This window comes from Falco punctatus (genome assembly GCF_963210335.1).
Source record: "Falco punctatus genome assembly, chromosome: 5".
Taxonomy (NCBI): Eukaryota; Metazoa; Chordata; class Aves; order Falconiformes; family Falconidae; genus Falco; species Falco punctatus.
Window position 1 is genome coordinate 10868722 of NC_137584.1, and position 19818 is coordinate 10888539.

At 35.0% G+C, this 19818-nt stretch overlaps 1 protein-coding gene across 2 annotated transcripts in view; it reads right to left on the reverse strand.

Moving 5' to 3' along the window:
- SENP6 (SUMO specific peptidase 6) overlaps window positions 1–19818 on the reverse strand; it is a 78849-nt gene that overhangs the window by 41595 nt on the left and 17436 nt on the right. Inside the window, exons 2-6 of one of the 2 annotated variants that reach the window (XM_080388163.1) lie at window positions 19453–19546; window positions 12712–12775; window positions 11861–12003; window positions 7187–7288; window positions 2765–2785 (exon numbers count right to left, since the gene is read on the reverse strand). In XM_080388163.1, the coding sequence (XP_080244289.1) occupies window positions 2765–2785; window positions 7187–7288; window positions 11861–12003; window positions 12712–12775; window positions 19453–19546 (424 nt within the window). Of the gene's footprint in view, window positions 1–2764; window positions 2786–3746; window positions 7159–7186; window positions 7289–11860; window positions 12004–12711; window positions 12776–19452; window positions 19547–19818 lie in introns of those variants that run through there. The other variant, XM_080388164.1, reaches the window with a different exon arrangement.

The window sequence follows — 19818 nt, forward strand, 5'->3', positions numbered from 1 at the left end:
AGCTGCAGATGCACTGACAACTTCTCCAATGAAGTACTTAGTACACTAAGCAGTTTAATTGTGTGTGAGTGCAGGAACAGAATGGAAATTATAGGGTTTTTTTTAAATCAAACATGACACCTATCTATAAAAGGGCTATTTGGAAAACAAAAAAATTCTTTTAGGAGATTAAAAAACATACAGCACTTCAAACCAAATGCTTTCCTGCTGTTAAATCCTAACTTAAACTAATAGCCTCCTGGTGTAAAAGGAATAAATGAGGGATCTAACAGCTAAACAGATCCAAGATGCAAGACTATCCCCCATACTGTGTCTAACACAAAAAACAAGAAATACAATATTGACTGCTGTCCCTACCATCCTAGCAAATATTACAAATATACAATGCTTTTTTGTCTGTTAGATCTCCTAAAAATATTTATGAAATTTAGGATTTTTCTTGAAGAACAAGGCTCCACACTCACAGATTAAATCATTTTAGGCATCTAATTTATTTCATCCATTATAAGCAGCTTTGATTTTAATACCTTGAAGTACAAGGGAGGTAGACTGTATCGGGTAAAAGCAACCTCAAGAAGTAGTGAAGCATCAAACAGCAAAACATTAATTACAATACCAAGAGAGATTAAGCTCTTACTGCAACAGACATAAAAATACTAGCATAGTCTGGACTGTGGAGAGTCCTGAACTTTTGATGCATCTTAACAGCTAAATGGTATATAGCATTCTTGACTAAACAGGTTTTGCCCAGACAGAGTGTTGTCACTGATTTAGTATTTTCAGTACACATTCAGGATTAACTGCATTCAGGAATATGGATTACTGCCATATTCCTTTGCTGATGAAATTAGACCTTAATATCTTCCCCTTGGGTTGGTAGACAGACTTCTGTGACACCCTCCAGTCAAAGTGAAATTTTCCTAACAAAATTTCTTCTCTAGAAAAGAAAAAGGGGAAGGGGAGCAGGGAGGACAGGGACAATAATTTCTGTCTATGCCAGAAAGGAATAAACCTGAAGAAACATCTGGATCTTGGAATTTAGGGTACAGTGCCGTCTGAGATCAGAACTTTGAAAACTACCCACAGTCCAGTATGAGCCACATCAAAAATACCACGTCATGTATCCACAAGGCTGCACCAGCTCCTAACTTTGTCGAGGTGCACAGGCTCACACCAGCTGTGTTTAATGTGTATCCTGGCCCTTTGAGAGGCTGCCTTATTCAGCCCTTCCTCACTCTGCCTCTGTATACTACTATTCAGAGGTAGACCACCGCAGGTAGGCTGTTGGTTTCTACGTCACCACGCAAAACCAGTATAAAAGCATGCTGACAAGAAGCACCAAGCTGCTGAGGTGCGATTTAGCTTCCATGTGTCTTACAGGAAAAGCAGAGTATAAAAGGCAAAGGCTGAAAGAGAGAACCAGCAGCGCAGGGAGTTGGATTTTTAGTATGCAGGTTAGTAGCCCCATTTGGCCCAGAAAGTCAGGAGCTGCAGCCACACTTATGATGGTAATGATTAAAACTAAATTTAGCAGCTCTTGCTTAAATCACCTTCCCCTGCTAGGACGGCAACAAAAAAGCAGGGAAGGAAAAAAAGAACATATCCAGTAGCACTGAACAAAGAAGCAGCAGGTGTCACCAAGGGATCATTAAGATCACCAGCATGGAACTCTACCCTAGTCTTCCATGACATAGAATACCAAATTAAAAACATTAATAGCTGAATGGTTAACTAATAACATACACGCAGCACAAAGAAAAACAGGAAAAAGTACATTAACTCAAAGCACGGGCAGCAAGAGGATGATCAAATCACTTCTAAGGGGTCAAAACTAACCGGTGAGTATCTCTTTTGGTATTTCTTTTAATAAATAACAAAAGGCAGTAAACCAGAAAGGCTTGATTTTACTACTGAATTTGAAATAAATCTAGAAAATCCTGAATTCACAAAGAACAGTTCTACACTAGATTTCTGTGTTATTTTTATCATGATTGGTTAAACATTACATACACTGTTTAAACAATTCAACCTGATATCAAGCATATACCGCCAAAAACAACTACATAGACAAGGTATTTGCAAAAACTCAAAAGAATTAGTTACCATCAACAAAACATTTCTACTAACATGAATTTGAGCTATACAGGAAGAAAAACAAATGTAGGGTATTTCACATTGCTAACAAAATATTAAAGGCAGTAAAACAGATGCAAAACGAGTAAGAAATGAGCAATGAAAAACCAGTGTACCTGGCTTTGTTATAAATTTTCTGTTAATTGCTTCAACGTACACACTTCATGAACAGAATGTACACAGCAATGCAATAAAAACCTTTCATGTTATTCAAACCAAGCTGAGATGACAAGAATGAAAGCTCTTAGACACCCTACTAAGATATACTTCAGATCCATTCTATTACACAAAATATGCTGCTCTATGAAAAGAATTAGCAGTGATTTCTTAAATTCCAGAGAAAGTTCAAAATTCTCTATTTTCACATTGGATATATAAATAGATGGATAAATTTCCAGCGGAAATGTAGGCAAAGTTCACATTAACATGTCATTATTTAGAGATGGATGTAAAGGTCCTTTTTTAGTAAAAGGGAACAAATGGACCACAAAACCAAAACAAAAACAACTAGCCCCCCTCCTCACACATGAGCAGATATGATTGACTGGATTTAATATTCTTTAACTAGCATAGATAAAGCACTCAGTTAATTTTCTTAATGCTCATTGCCATGCTCAAACAGTAAGCTTACCTTTCCTTTTGGTCCAGATTGCTTAAAATATGAAAAAAGAAAAAAAACCGTAAGATGCAAAGCCCCACATGTGCTGCACATCACTAAATTCAAAAGTTATTCAACTGTTTCATGGTCTCTTGCGCTCACTAGACTAGTTTTCAAATAAGCATTATTATTTTTCACAGCATTTTTGTAACAGTAATTATAAACACACAAACAAATGTTACTTCACAGACAGTGGTTTAAATACTACATTGTCTTGCCTCTTTTTCAATGTGTAAAATTTCATTAATTCTGATCTCATCCTGGACATCTTGCTTAACTCACTGCAATGTAGAAGCTGACACGACAGAATCCCAATACATGAATTAAGACGAAGCCTCATTTCCAATCCCTGATTGCCATGCAAAAGATAAAACAAATTTACGTAACACATTGCTTCCAACTATTCAAAAAATATTTCAGTGTCTAAATTAAGAAAAAATATTCAGAAAGCATTACTTAAAATATTTAGGAGACCACATGCAATCAGCTACTGGATAGAAAAGGATAAACAGAAGCAACCGGCCTCCTCCTGAGGTTTTGGCTGAAAAGAATCTCCAAAAATATTTAAAGATCAGGGCCACTAGTTCCAGAAGTGTCTCCTTTAACATCAGTGAATGTAGCTGATGCTCACAACTCAGGTCCTTCGTATACAAAGACTGATACAAAAACAGATCTAAGTAAGCGCAGCAGGAAGACAACTTGAAAACAGTATCTTTCTCTCTCCTGCCTTTTCAAAACTTGAGATAGGGAATGCTGCAAGCTTTTAATCTATGTGCCTTTTCCTACCAAATATCAAAAGCCTAACAAACTTATGTCATATATGCATTACACCAACAGTATTCTAAAACAAAACAAACTGTTTCCTGTTTTACTTTAGCCAAATTAAACAGAGTGATAATATTACAGAGTAATATAAACTCAATTCTCCTTTCCTTTTCACGAACAGAACACTCACAAGAATAGAGCAAACTCTCCCTCTGTTACCCTGAGGAATGGCAGGACTGAGAGTAAACCAGGTAAGAAGGTAACTGTGATAATCCTACAGAGTTCAGTATGAAAACACATTCAGTCTCCACAGTGCTCTGGGAAGAGAGTAAAAGGAATTAAAAACTCGGTGTGACCACTGCAACTTAGACTAGGGTGGGGCTGATCAGCCAACGCTGCATGGAAGTGGGGAAAAATTGCTTCGAACTGGAGCTAGCCTTTACAAACAATAAACACTGGTTTTGTGTGCATCACATTTGAGTTTGTAAATTCAGTCAGATCCAAACCATGTCCATATGGAACCACACCCAGTATCTTTGCATCCTTCCCACAGTTAATACATAACTTCAATTAACTGTTTACAGGTGCTGTAAAGAATCACAACTGTCAATAATTGTAAATTCTAATGCTAAGGAAACTTAAAGGCAGGAAAAAAATTTCCAGAATGCCTGATACTGTACGCTGTCATTATTACATCAGATGCTTCACTTGCTTGTTTTAAAATCCCATATTAATATAATGCATTTAAAACAATTCTCACTTTTACATCTCAAAAAGATTAAAAAACGAGAATCTGGACAGATCCAGGAATTATAATGAGCAGGCAGTGTCTCTACAAATTGCTTCATGCAGCTCATGCATAAGATTTGTTAGACATGCTGTACATACATGCCATTCCAATGCCAAGTCTTAGAGAACAGCCAGTCAGTAGCATAAGACAGAACTATATATCCATTGAATGAAGCAAAATAGTTTGAACCATCTTCAATACTAGGCTAAACTATCTCTGAAAAATCTGTTGTATCACAAATTAGCAAATTTTAATTTCAACCCCAGACTCCACTAGAAAAAACATGAATAAATTTTATCAAAATATTTTTTTTCAATGCCCAGTTTTGTTGTACTGGAGACCTATATTTTAAATATGAATGCAACAGTCAGAATTGAAATTAACATGCATGTGCAAAAAAGTTGGAGATCGAGTACACATCACAAGCTCCAAATTCAACCTGATAAAGAGATCACAACTGAGTTTTATAATTAGCTTGCCCCATGTGACACCATCCCCACCCAAAGAACCCAGTAATGTCGGTGTCGGAGACTCAATCTGCTCAAAACTAACTTAATAATGCTTTTAATTTTTGTTATCCTTTTAATAATCCACTGCAGATTTAAGAACAATATATTAGGTCATTTTAAACTATTTTCCCCATGTTATTACTGATCACCATACCATAAAACAACTCTACGAATGCAAACAATATAAAAGACGACAACTTTGTGTTGCCTGTAAATTGGCGTAGGAAAAAAACCAAACACCTTAGGACTCAATTTCCATGGTACCAGCTTTGCTTTGTGTCGATATACACCTAGAATTTTATTCTTGGTTTGCCACTCACGTTTTCTGCATATACTCATCTCTCAGAAGAAACCACCAGAATTTACTTTTAAACTTAACTATCGTCTAAAGTCAGTAAAAACCAGCAAAGAGTATTAAAAAAATATCACACAACTGAAAATACATGGCCAAAAAAAATACCCACATTCTATGTAATGGTATTTTGTATTAGGAACAGTTTAAAATAGTCCTATTTTAGTTATTTATTCTAACCACCATTGTCTTCTCATTCATAAACCTATGTTTTCCATATCAAGTAGCCTTAAGATCCTCCTTTTTATTTTTTTTTTTTTAAGAAGTATGATAGGAGGCCATGTCCTATCAATTTTCAGTCCCCTAACTCAGAAAAAAGGTTTAGAAGCTTTTTAAAAGTAGCCAATCAAGTCAACTGGCAAAAGACACTGGAATTAAATACCCTTTGCACAGTTCCTCTGTAAAGCTCACCCTCAAGTCAATTAGATCACGCTGTTTCTGACATCCTCCAGGAGCAAAGCATTGCTTGGAATTGTTATGACTATTTCCTGCCTTTGAAACTTCAAAAATATTTTTAGCTTAGGAGTTAACTGTCTGTTGTTGACGTAAATTAACTACAATAACAATCCTAAAAGAAACATTCAAGATGACTGCTATCCAATTACTTCATGCAATATTCAGCTTCCCTGTATTATGCATTAGTTTTCTTTCTTCATGTCACACATACAAAGTTGCTTTTTTCTCCCCCACATTACACTGAAGCCTTAGAAAAGAAGCAAGTCCCATAGATGAGAAAGGCAAGCAGGCAAGTCTAACATCTCCTCAAGAGTACTAGTCTCCAGCGCGGACTCTCTTGCGTGCTGAAGCAGCCTGTGACATTTAAGTAGGTAAGATGAACTGGCTGTTTCAAAGAACCATCTCACAACAAAGCTTAATTAAGTACACTAATATTATTAAGGTCAACATTCAGAGATCCATGAAAGAGCCATCTCGCATGAAGAATTCTGCTTACTTCAGATCACTTTAATTAGCACTGCAGACCAAGATTTTATCCCTTAGAATTACAAAAAAAACCAAACAACCCTCCCCCAAAAAACCCACAAAAAGTGAAAGGTAAGGGCATAATGCTTAGAGATGCCCCATGCTTTCCTCGACAGAACACTGAACAAAAATATTTTTAAAAGGACTGCATGTAAGAAGAAAAGAACACAGCTGGTTCACATTAGTATATGGGCTTTGTTTTTCTGAAGACAGCAAATCGAAGTGAGGGAAGTGGAATGAAAAGCGGATGATGTCAGCGGATGATCCCATCATCCCAAAAAATCTACTCTGAAAAACAGAAGAAAAAAGGGGGCAGAAGAAAGAGGCTACAAAATGCTGACAGGATGAAGCATTCATGTGGGCTAGTGGAAATCCATGAAATTCATAGGTAAAAAAAAGAGCTCTGAACAGACGAACTCTGAAAGAAAAATCTTTAAAGCAATGGTTAGCTCACATGTTTGTGACAGACGTCAGGTGTGAAAAGCCTGTAACAAAAATTTAAAAACCCTGCAATTTAATAAGTTTTCAAAACAGTAAATTTAATTCAGCAAGTTTCCAGTCATTTCTTCTAACAACTACTTACATAAATGCAAAACCTTGCTTCTGTTTGATGTTCCAGTTTGTATGTTTTATGCTGTATTTACATATGATCATTAACCTTTAGATGGATCTTACACAAGCTGGAGTTGGTGTAAATTAGTATTTGATGATCCTGTTGTCAGTTACGTGAATTTCTACCGCATACTATGTCCATTTCAAAGTATTTTCTAAACATATTTGCATTAGCAGGTGCTCTCCTACTGAATACGTGTCATAATATGCTTTAAAACTAGCGAAATCTAAGATTATATAACAATAACTCCTAAATGTTAACTTTTATGAAACTTCTGTAATTAAGATCAAAGCTCATGATCAAGAATGCACCACGACAACATACAAAACCAGAAAGGACTTTTTACAATGTGAACATTTGGCAAAACAACTGCACTTAGTCTTACCTTTGGGCTGCTGTTTTTACTACTGCTGTCTGTGCATGTGCATGGTGAAAACGTCTACCATGTACCACAGTTACAGGACAAGACATATTCTGAGCATTTTCACTGCAAACATACAGAGAAATGGTTTAAGAAAAGACTCTGGTGTACTTGTACATTGTCTTAACTAAAAATTGTGGTGTCCAGATTTTACAATAACAGCCATACAAAATGAAAAATCAACAAAGTATTTCTGGATCTATAATACAACTTGTTATGATCTTTTGACAGGCATAAAAACAGACAAAAAAGGTAAAGATTTTTTAAAATGTTATCACCACCCAAAACACTGCAAACCAGCTCTCTTTTACTCAACCCCATCACAAAAAAAGGACACTGTTTTTTTAAATCAATTATGAACATTTATAATTAATTTTTTATTCCCATCCCTACATTAAGGCATAATACCGAACTTCTTTAGTATGACTTAGAGGGCATAACTTTTGAACAGATTTAATTACACATTCAGAAATTTCCCTCATCTTATTAATTGTAAGTGAAAATAAATGCAGGAAATTTAGAGATGTAAAACAGCTCATAACTGAAACATCACAATGCATCTCAAAAAAAAAAAGGATTTTCAGGTGCTCAAGTATCTCAGCAGGACTCTGCGCAGAGTATATTCACCAATGTCTTTTAGAATTTCTTTGTTTTTTTCATTTGTTGCCTTTTGACACTTTAATCTCATTACTACATAATGTAGTTCTGGAGAGATTACTCACCATTATCCTCTCTAATAAAAGCTTATACAAAGTAGATCAATAATACAGTACTCGTTCGAAGATCATTAGACCCTAACAATTATCCTGCACACTTCTATGACACGACACATAATACTGTATTTGAAATGCTCAAAAAACATGCAACTTTTAACAGACAGCATGTTGATAATGCAAACTGTTTCAAAATATTAAAATACATGGCTCAAATTTTGCTTGCAAAACTGCTTGGAAATTTCAACTGCACTAAATAAAATCATGTGAAAGAGCACTCTGACTGATTAATAGTATTTCTCAGGAATATTATTCAGCAAAAGTTTTGCTCCTACCATTTGTCCTGTTATGAACAATGAAAAGAACTGAAGTACCAAAATTCCTCAAAAAGCTGATGACCCATTCCTAATCCTTCTTTTATATTCCCCCAAAAGATGAAAGTGAGCAAACTGCTAGCTTGCTTTTTCATTTCTTTTCAGCTTAGCACTACAAACCCTTTGGGGAGCCTTATATCAAGTATCGTAACTCAGCATTAGAAGCTTTCAGAGCATTTCTGACTGATCGTAAGATGACCATTATGATCTAGCTGATCATAACCATAAATATAGTAGAACAAGACTTACTAAAAGCAACCAAATGGTAAAACTCTCTTTTCTGGAATACAAAGTTCAGAAACATCATCGATGTTCTAAGTTAACAGTTCAACTTCCTCAAAACTAAGCTAACAGTATCCCATTCAAACACCAATCTCTTGAAAGTAACCGCATCATGTTTCCAAGTCAGGACTATACAACTCCAGCTGGTCAGTCATCATCCAGACTAATTTACAGTGAACTTTCTGCTTAATGTTGTCACCTGAGAAATAAGAAGCTGACTGCTACTTGCCCTAAGCATTTTAGGGTGTCTCAAATCCTCTATGGCTTCCATTTTAATGTCTTTGAAAGAGACACTAGATAAGAAAAAGCAGAGTGCAGGAATAGATTCTCAAATCCTTGAGACTGAAGGAGTTTAAAGAAGCAAGCAAGTCTGTAAAAACACCTATCTCATGTTTTAGCATTTTATTTGTTGAATCTGAGCTTTGCCAAACTATCATGATTGGAAAACTTAAGTTTTGTGCCCCCACAGAACAAAAAAAACCGTTAAGCAGTACTACTGCTTTCTGCCTCACACTCAAGTAGGTGCTGGAATTGAATATTGCATCCTGCTGGGGGATCAGATTTGAGTCAAAGACAACTGTTCTAGACAGCATGCTCATATGGCATCAGATATGCTTCCAAGCAGGACAGCTGTAAAAAAAATAAATCTGCTCAATGATCCTGTTCTTTGAACAGAACAAACCCAGAGCAGACAGAATCACCAGAAAAATTAATCATAAACTCCAAGCAAGTGGCTAAATGGGCACATCCAAATTGAAAACTCTGTTTGCAAGTTTCAGCACAGTTTCAGGAAAATTAACATACAATAGTAAAACTAGCGTGATGTAGCGGTCAGAAAGTTCCTTGAAAGAACTATTCCAGAAGTCTCAAAGAACTTACAATATAATAACGATTTATGCCTCTTTGACGTGATCTCAGAAACCACAGAATAATTTGAAGTCTAGACTGACAAAAACAAGGTTATACTATCACACTGTATCAGCTGATCCCAGGAACTTCTTAAGACCACAAGATTCAAAAGGCAAGGCACGGAAGAATTTTGCACTAGGCAAAGGGATGGATCTGGAAGTAACGGAAGGATGATGTTTCAGGAACAGATGACCAACTCCAACTCCATTGATTGCTGTTCATCAAATAACTTTTTTGGGTTTGTTTTTTTTAATGAAATGCTACAAAAAAACCCAACAAACTAAAAGGGACTTAATAATGTGAGAAATTTTGATACAAGTTATTGAAAACTAGCAAAGATAAAAGCAATTTAAACTAGGACTTTATGATTAAAAAACAAAACAAAACAAAACTACTAGGGTTAAGTTAAGAGTTTGATACTGGATTTCCTTAACTAGATAACAGTTGATAACTTTTAGGTTGGTTTAAACTTTTTTACACGCAAGTGGGTATTATACAAGGAAAATTTCTTCTCACTGTCCTGGCATATCCCTTCCTCCTATCACTCATTCCCTGAATTTTAGAGAATACTGTATTACTATAATACTAATTTGAGTCAAGCCCCACCAATCCGAGGAGTTTTTAATCCCTATTCTGCAGACAAAGTGGACAAAAAGATACCTCCACTTCATGACAAAAATTACCAAGAACATCTCAAGAATCTCAAGTATCTACCTGATCTGATCTTGTTGTACTTAATCTAGCAGGTTAGCTGCATGATCAAGCTTCGCCATCTTCTCTAGTTGAAGAGTCCAAATATTGAAAGTGTAACTCTTAAGCACCTTCCACGCTGCAGGTAAAAGTGCCCGCACCACCAATCTTCATATAGACAGTGATCGGCTAACAAACCTTTACTGATTTGGGGATTTTGTTGTGATACATGTGTTACGAAAGATATAATGGTATCACAGTTAAGTTTTTAAATCAAGATAATCACTTATAGCATAATCACATTTCCAAGCAGATTTAGTGACCAAAATCTGAAAAGGAGTTAAATAATGTTGGTAGTATGAGTTTTAATCAAGCAAGTGTTTACAGCTGTCACAGTGGCCTACACACATCCATTATTCCCAACTAAATTCCTTCATTAATAACAGTTTATTAAGGAGAATGTGTAAACTTATATTTTCCAGTTAAATTTAGCATGCAGCTCAGTACTAGACAGAAGGTGGATACCTGCTTTCAAAGTAGATATGTGACCTTTAAGTAAGTTAACATACATGTATCAGATTTTACTTTTTTTAGTTGAATTTTATAAAATCACCCCAAGTCTTAGGTTTACAATGTAGTATTTGTCAACAGAAGGCAGTCCCAATATAAGTAACAGAATGTCTGAACAAAATGCTTAGACCATCTGAAAACACCTCAGCAATTACTTTAAAACCAAAACAAAACTCACGCACCTTTCTGGAACTTAAGAAAAAAACCCAACATACACAGTCAAATATGACTGCTTTAATAGAAAAGGGAGAAAAATTACATAGTAAGGTTGGATTTCGCTAAAGATCCCACAGCCAGACAGAAGAACATCATATCAGCATGCAGGAATTAAGACAAGAACATCCCTCACAGCTACGTGTGGGTAAGATATTTGATGACCGGCCCAAGTATAGCCAGATATCTTAGGAACTTTTCCTTCCTGTAAAGGTAATCAAATTAAGTGCACTTTAGCAATATGAAACACTCCCAGAGAAAGTTTCATGAATATACCACTTTTTATTATATGCTCAATAAAAGAGATCAGTCTGTTTACAAGCTAGGGACGGTACTAACAAGCAAGTACAGCACTGAATGCTTAAACACTCAATGTTGTGTTTAACACAAACACTTGTGACGATCTCAAGCTATCATGTAAAAGTACGGATATTTGCTGAATCCTTTAAGAGAATAGTCTGTGACACCTAAATCAAATGATATCTTGCAGTAGGGAAAACAGAAAATGCATCCTGAATTCACCTTGGCAATTCAGAGTCAAGGAAAGAAGAAATTCTTGATGGGGATGTTAGAAATACTCTTCTACCTGCTAGCACTACACAGAGAAACAACCGCACATGCAAACATTGGTAAGGCACCGACAAGTATGCCAGTGAATGCTCTAACTCTATTTTAATAATCTTCTGCTATTTTACTAATGTGCTATTTAACATTTTGGTAGAGCAAAGACCTTAACAATCTAGTTTTCTGTCTTTGCTCAGAAGCACAGAACAGCATAGCTTCTTAAAATGCACAGCAGATAATGTAAACGTACAAGTTCTGTTCATATAAGATTGATCTATATCAATGACCAAGTAGGTAAGTAAACATAAAACTAAATGTAGTACCTCAGTTTCTTGCTATTTCCCATCATGTTGAGGCCAATTGAGTTCCCTTTAAAAAGTCTCAAGCTTCCAGCTCTGCCTCGCCTTGCATATGTTTTTAGGGAATCACCACTGGTGCCGACAGCTCCAGGTCGACAACGAAGTGACTGTAACAACAGAATTCACATATATTAAAATACCTGTATAAAAGTTATAAAGAAAAAGTGATTACAAAATATTTACATAAATATTACTTTAGCTTCATTTTCAGATTGCTTTTGTACCAGATTTCACGTAAAATATATCCCACCTACACCCTTACTCACTGACATTCCTTACCAAACAAAAAAAATCAGTATTTTCCAAGTACTGTGAAGCATCTTGCAGTTGTAAACTGTTTCAGTATACATGAAAAAATACAAAAAGCATGGGGTTTGCCTACTTATCTTCTCCTTTTATACACACACACACACACATATATGCATACAAAATTGGGCAGTTTTTAAATCAAGATAATCACTTACAGCATAATCTATACTGGTTGGTTTAGACTTTTGTAATATATATTTGCCAAATAAAATATGAATCCCCATAACAGTAAGCAATCAAGGGATATAATGATTAGTGATAGCTGTCTAAACTTAAAACTAGTTATTCGTGTCTGTATTTTCAGGATACTATACAAACCAACAAGATCTATACAAATAAGAGGAACAAAAACATTAAGGATAGGTAGATAAACAGCTGGAGCATATATTGCTAAATCAACACAAACTTTTATTTTGTAATACTGCACAGATGACTATGCAACATTATTTAAGAACCTAGCTAGCTTTAAAGATACATTTTCACCATGAGATAAACAGTCTACTTACCTTTCTTTCTTCATTGGGACTGAAAGGCCCATCACTGTCATCTATGCTGAGCAGATTTGCCTCGCTAGATAGGTGTGAGAGAGAAAAGCAGATACATTGGAATGCCACAGAGCACTAGCAAAACATTTAAAACACAAATGGCTTTTTTTTCCTCTTTAAATTTAGATGTATCACATACACATTTTATGTATATGCCTAAAACAATAGGAACAATAATGGACAATGTAGTGATCCAGACGTATTATGTGAACCTCAGCTTCACAACGTACATCAAATTGTTTCACAAAATGCAAAATTAACACAATGTTATTAATTAGAAATAGAGAAAACTACTGAACCTTCAATATTGTTATGGCAATATTACTGGCATTGTGAATAAGGCTATACAAGATTCTATTCGAATTGAGTCAAATACTACATCAACCTATAAAGCACAGTCTTAGTTTGTTCATGCATAACAATGTTCAAGTATGAGGTTTAAAACTGCAAACTTCACAATGCTTTAGGAGAACTGACATATAACTAAATTTTATCCCATAGCAATTACTGCCAAAATATGTCTTCCTAAAACTAGCATACTCAGATTGGCTCAACTGCTCGTTAAAACATGGAGTTTTACTACTTTTATGTCTGTAATCTTCAACTTTGTGGAAGAAGATACAAAAAAAGAAAGCCACCACATGATACTGTGAAAACATACTTTTTTAAGTAAAAGGCAATTACCCTCAAATAATCTTAAGTATTTAAATTAAAACCCAAATCATACATTTTATATTGATAGTAGCTAGACTAGGCTAACACATTCCTGCTTCCAGGAGAAACAACCTGCAGATAACCCCTTCTCATCAATCCTGATCTCGCCTCTTGGCCCCAAGAAAATAATGCAACTTTTAGACTACTTTTAATTTCATGTTTTTTGGGGTTCTAATTAATATAATACAGGGAGAAATTACTTCATTCAAGCAGTTATGCCAGGAGTTCCAAGGGAACAGCTACACAAGAGAAACAATGATGGAGATGAAGGTGGAAACATTTCTCAGCTGCAGGTATGACATGTTGACTGCAATACAGATAGTGATTTTAGCTCAGTACCCACCCCACACCCCAATTTCCTAAAAACATCCATGCACAAGATTTCCTGTCACATTACAATTTATTCCTCCACCTTATGCAATACCAATATCCCTACATCACAGAAAAGAGAAAAAAGTTCTTGACTCATAGGGTGAGAACTGCAGTCCCTGAAACTTCAGGATATAAGATGGTGCATACAGTTGGTTTTGATACAGGAAGAATGATGTAAATGTCAACACAGCCAGTAGCACTGCTGTTTTTTCCTTTCTTTTACAGACCACAACAATTCTAGGTGTGTAATGGTAAAACGAACAGCGCAGTGGATCATCACTAATTTGCAATATAAAGTGTAACAAAGACAAGAGTGTACTTGTACTTCTATACAGACTATCCATGGATATTAAAATTTTAAAAATACTGTAACTTTTTTTTAAACTCTCTTTAACAGATTATTTTTTCAAGTAAGGCTTACAGAGCTTTCTCAACTCTTCATCAGGAGACAATAATTTTAACAATGTCATAAATTTTCCAGAACCTAAAGAATAAACAAAACGCTGCAGCACAGACACAAATAGTACCTACAGTACCTGTAGCTCTGGCATTCACCTACTGTGTTGACCTAGCCAGATCATTTCACCTCTAGATACGTTTTCCTTCTTCAGCTCCAGCTTGAATAAAAAATCATGACCATTTTCAAAATGCTCCTGCACAGTGCCTGTATTTTTAGAGCTCCAAAATGCCACAATACTGCAACGATTTTAACAAAGGCTGTTCGATGGGTGAGAGAGATGAGAAGGTAAAAGACTGAAAATGAAAAAAGCACTGAAAAAATCCTCAAATCAAACTGAACTATAACAATTTTTATGATGCAACTAAGATGACATGACTAGAAAAATATGTGGGAATTGGATGTTTTAAAAAAGTTAGTATTTTTAGATTTTAAGGAATGCAAAGCATATGCATCAGTACCAGAATGACTGTTTTTTCAGAGAGCAGAATACATAGCAACTGAGTAATGTCTATTTGCTCATGTACCACATGCTTATAGTTGCCTGCTTAAAAGATGCAATTTATACAGTGAAAAAAAACCCTGACACTATACAGCACTCCCACATATCAGACAGTAACAGGTTTAAGACTACTGGAATAAAACCTCAGTGGTCTTGCTGGGAGGAGGCTACACTTCCACACTTTGTTGCTTTTAGCCAAAGAATGAGAGAGATTTTCAAATTAGAACACTAATTCCTAGCTTTTCAATAATTTTCAGTAAAAATATTGAAAACAATGTATTTTCAATAATTTTCAATGAATAACTAAATATTCAATAAATAACAAAAACTTAAAAATAGCAAAAGAATGTTAAGCGTTTACTAAAATTAAGGGGGGGGGGGGGGGGGGGGCACAGAAGTATTTTAGGTAAACAGAGTTATTTCCAAAGGGGAGTTCACAGCTACGCATCCAAATTTAAGTATTGAACAAGAAAAAAAAAATATTCTACTTACCCATCTCTCATCACTTACCATCTGTTTGATGTTTTAAAACATTAAGCACTATGCAATACCTGGTTAGATAACTCAGTTTAAGACACAATGTTTTACTGCCATCTACAAGCAACCCAAACTTTAAACCTCTGTTGATCACTGAGGTTACACTCCAATAAGCTGCAATCTTTCTATGAACTACCAATTGATCCAGTCACATTTCAAATATAAACTGGAATTTCTTTCTGAAAACTCTTACATATGAGAACAGCAGGCCGACATATTTTCCCTCACAGCACACTGTGTACATTCTTTATTTTAAATTACATTAAACAAAGTCCTCATATCAGAGGCACAGGAGAAGTAGTGGTATAATTCAACTTATGCACAATGCCATCCCGTTAAAACTAACCTTAACTGAAACTGCTAAAAAATAAGAACTGAGGTTCTGAACAAAAAGTTTATTAATTTAAAGGCTATAGTGCCCTACTAACAGGGTCACAAAAGAATCACAGGATCATAGAATCATCTAATATTTAGGTTGGAAAAGATCTTTGAGATCATCAAGTCCAACCATTAACTCAGGACTGCCAAGTCCATCACTAAACCATGTTGCTAAAGCAGCACATCTACATGGTTTTTTTAAACACCTTCAGTGACGGTAATTCTACCACCTCCCTGGGCAGCCTGTTCCAAAGCTTGACCACACTTGAAGAGAAGAAATTTTCCTAATATCCAAATAATCCAATAAAATTCAAAAATAATTCAAATAATCCAATGTCTAAAAGAAGTATAAAACACCTATATAAATATCGGGGTTTTTTTTGAGAAAGGAATAAAAAGGAAAAAATTATCAGAAAAAAGCTAAACAAAAATAATAACAAAGTATCATTGCTTTTCCAGTCAGGAACACAAAGAAACAAGCACTTTATCCCCCTAAATAAAAGGAAAAAAAAAATCAAACTTTATGAAATAAAATGTTAGTTAAGAAAGGATATCACAGTGCAAATAAACTAGACAGACCCATTTATTTGTATTCAATTTTTTCATAAGGCTATTATTGAACAAATCTCAGCGGAAGGCCCAAATCTGGACTATTAACCCGTATGACAGCCAAGAGAAAACCAGGCCCATCCGTTTACAAAACCACTATGGGACATATCAAGACATATTTCAAAAACATTTATGCAGATATTGGAAAGGAGTAAAACATAAATTATCCAAGACACTTCAAAATCATCTGTAAAACTAGAAAGCTTCTTATAACATGTCAAATCCAGAAATCAATTTAATTATTACTTTGACCACATTTGCATAAGTCTGCCATCCCTTCGTGTCTTCTGCTACATAACTAATTTCCATCATTGTCTATCATTGTCTATTCCATCACCAACCATGGTCTACACGAGTTTCAGTGTGTTCAACTGACCAGCTGGTCTTTTTTTCCTTATTGTTCTGCAAAGCAAGAAGAGCTTCAAGTCACTTGGTATCATCTTGACTGTGATCCTGAGTAGATCAAATCTTGATCAAATCATCAGAATTGTTACTTTCACTCTCTAAAGTGGATGTAAGATATCTGTAGGCATTTACTTTGGGATAAGGTACTTGTCAATTACCATTTTGAATTTCCATAACTAGTTCCATGCTAAGTATCAACTCTAACAGAGTTCAAAAATGTAAATATTGTGTTAGGTGATCATTAATTTTTCCAAATCTTTGGTTTATGAAAGTTCTTTACTCTTTTTGTGTTCATTCCTTGACACTTTACCATTATCACACAGCCCATCTAATTCCCCAAGTAAGTTAAACAACACACTTCTTTTAAAATAATCTACTTATTCTAAAAATTGCTTTGGCAGGAGGTCATTAGCCATGTATTTTGTGTTCATCTCACTGAGGAAAGATAATCCCAGTAGATCCAGTATTGACCAATGACAGTAGCATATGTCTCACGGGGTAATACAAGAACACAGCCACACCTTTAAGTGCTGGAATGTTATTCTTAGGCCACTTCAAAATAAACTTACTATGTCTCTGCCATTAAGAAGGCAAAAAGCTATGATAAGGTCAGACAGCAAAATGCTTGCACCTCACCAACAAGCATGAGATGCATCCAGATGCTCAGTTCAGATTTACGGCTTTCTCCACACAGAAATGCAGTAAATTACAAGCATTGTTAGTAAGTATCAGCATACCATAGTGAATGACAATTTTTACAAACTGCCATAACACAGACTTATTGCATAGTATAATCAAAATATCGAGGGGACACAAAGATCTATGCCGGAACAATTCTATGAACTGAAGCTGCTGATCTTTGAAATGTTAAGGATAAAGCAAATTTAGAAAGAAAAGGCCAATTTACTGTCAAATAATTTGTTTTATAAAATTCCCTTCTGTCAGTATTTTGTTATATAAAGTAAAAACTTCTCAGAAAAGCAAAATACACAGATTACTTCAAAATGCTCAAAGCTTACAACGCCATTAAGACAAAATGCCAGCTGTTACCAGAAGTAGGTATGTGGGCAGCTTAAAATGTATAGCTGTTCAGAGTGAGAAGTTGCCTTAAATGGTATCAGATGATAGGTAAGCAAAAAACACAGGATCTCCAGTTTCAATCAATTTTCAACTACTCTTTTATCTATACTTTCAGATAAGATTCTGCATAATTCACAGGTATAAAAATGAATTACTGATGTGAGCAGGTAATAAAGTTTCAATACTGGCTACGGGAGAAACTGTTTATTGTACAGAATATTTGACAGGAATGAAAAATCACTCTGAAATACCATCTTAGAATCAGATACAATTACACAAAACACATGTTGCACAATCAGTTTTTCAAATTTTCTTTAGGATCACTACACTACAGATTTTATTCTGTGTTAATTCAACATCAGCTGGAGACAGATGGAAAACAGCAGTAAATTACTAAAAAAAAAAAAGCTGCTTTGCTTAAAAATGTGTGTTACTTTTATTTCTGAAGACAAGTAAAATGCAAATACTAACTGTATTGCATGTACTGCCACTACACTTAAAATATATTACTGCGCACCAGAAATGGATGTAAAATTGCTAAGAAAAAACCCAAGTTTAACTCTATAAAAATAAAATGCCCTTAGTTTGACAACCGCTTAAAAAGTGGTTTTAACTTGATTCAGTTCTGTTCTGACAAAAGCTCTTAATGCTTACCTCACACTTAACTGAACTAATTTTTTAACAACTAGAACATCACATTTCTTAATGTTTTTCTAAGATTACAGCATAGCATGTTGCTGCAGCATAAGTGGTTGTGTGTCTACTTTCCCACCTCCCTCCAATGCACAATATTTGTCTGACTATTACAAGATACAGATTCATATAAAAACTATTTTTGTACTTCACCACAGGATTCGGTTCCTCTTTACAAGACCCATAGTATCCTTTTTAAACTTGCAGGTCCTACTCTCCAAATATTTTAAACCAACGAATAAACCTAACAGTCATTCCTCATGCATGAAACTTGCTTTTTTTTTTTTTTCAACAATTCATTAGTCTTTTTGGAAATAAATACATTAACATTGAGAAAACTATTGTTACTATTAGTAACAATAAAATGTCACAAGGACAAAGTTAAGTATTCAAACTACACATACAGGGTTTAAGTTTTAGTCAAAATCCAAAACATACCAAGTAAAGAAACAAATGATCAGGGAACAAAAGCAGACTTAACTCTAGCCAGTGAGATAAGCACAAGGGAGTAAACCCTATAGTCTACTAAGCTCAGTTTAACTCGATGCAGGCCTACAGCTACCGAAGTACCTTAATCGTAATTGTGAAGTACTGGGTAGTATCGCCACTAAAGGAGAAGCTGAAGCTGCTTGGATACCGTACCTTACCATTTCCTTGCTTTGCAGTCGGTATATTTCTTGTCTGTATCCCTCAGACTTACACAATAGCTCCAAAGACAACTGCAACACTTGAAATGCATTGTGCCCTCTTAAGCCTCATGTTCACAATTAAATTTACATTATAACACACTTTTATACGGCAATACTATTTAAAATATTAACTTCTTTGAAATAATTTTTCTTAATCACTGGAATTTTTAAGATATTATATAGTTTCTTATTAATAAATTACAAAAAAGTATTTATTTATAAATAGACACTTATACTTTCAATAGCCTAGATGAAAGCATCCTTACTCTTTCTCTGCATCTCCTTCACTTTCTTCTGCATGATCAAAGCTCCAATTATTTTTAAAACCTCCATCTCTCTTGGACTGTGATCTATCCAAAGCTGAAAGGAGAACAAGTGAAGATAAGTCTTGATTTCAACCCGAATTATTAATCAACACAAACTAGAGTAATAAAACAGATGCATAGATTTTCCCCAAGCATTTACATTTTTGCTGTCGGTGTTTAACTATCACTTAACAAAATAAGTTCATCAATGCAGTGGTGACTCATTTTCCTAAATACAGGTGAGTATCTGTCCACATCTTGATTACTAATGCAACAAGTTAGCAAGCTATTAAAAATGACACAAGGTAGTTTTACTGACACCTGTAA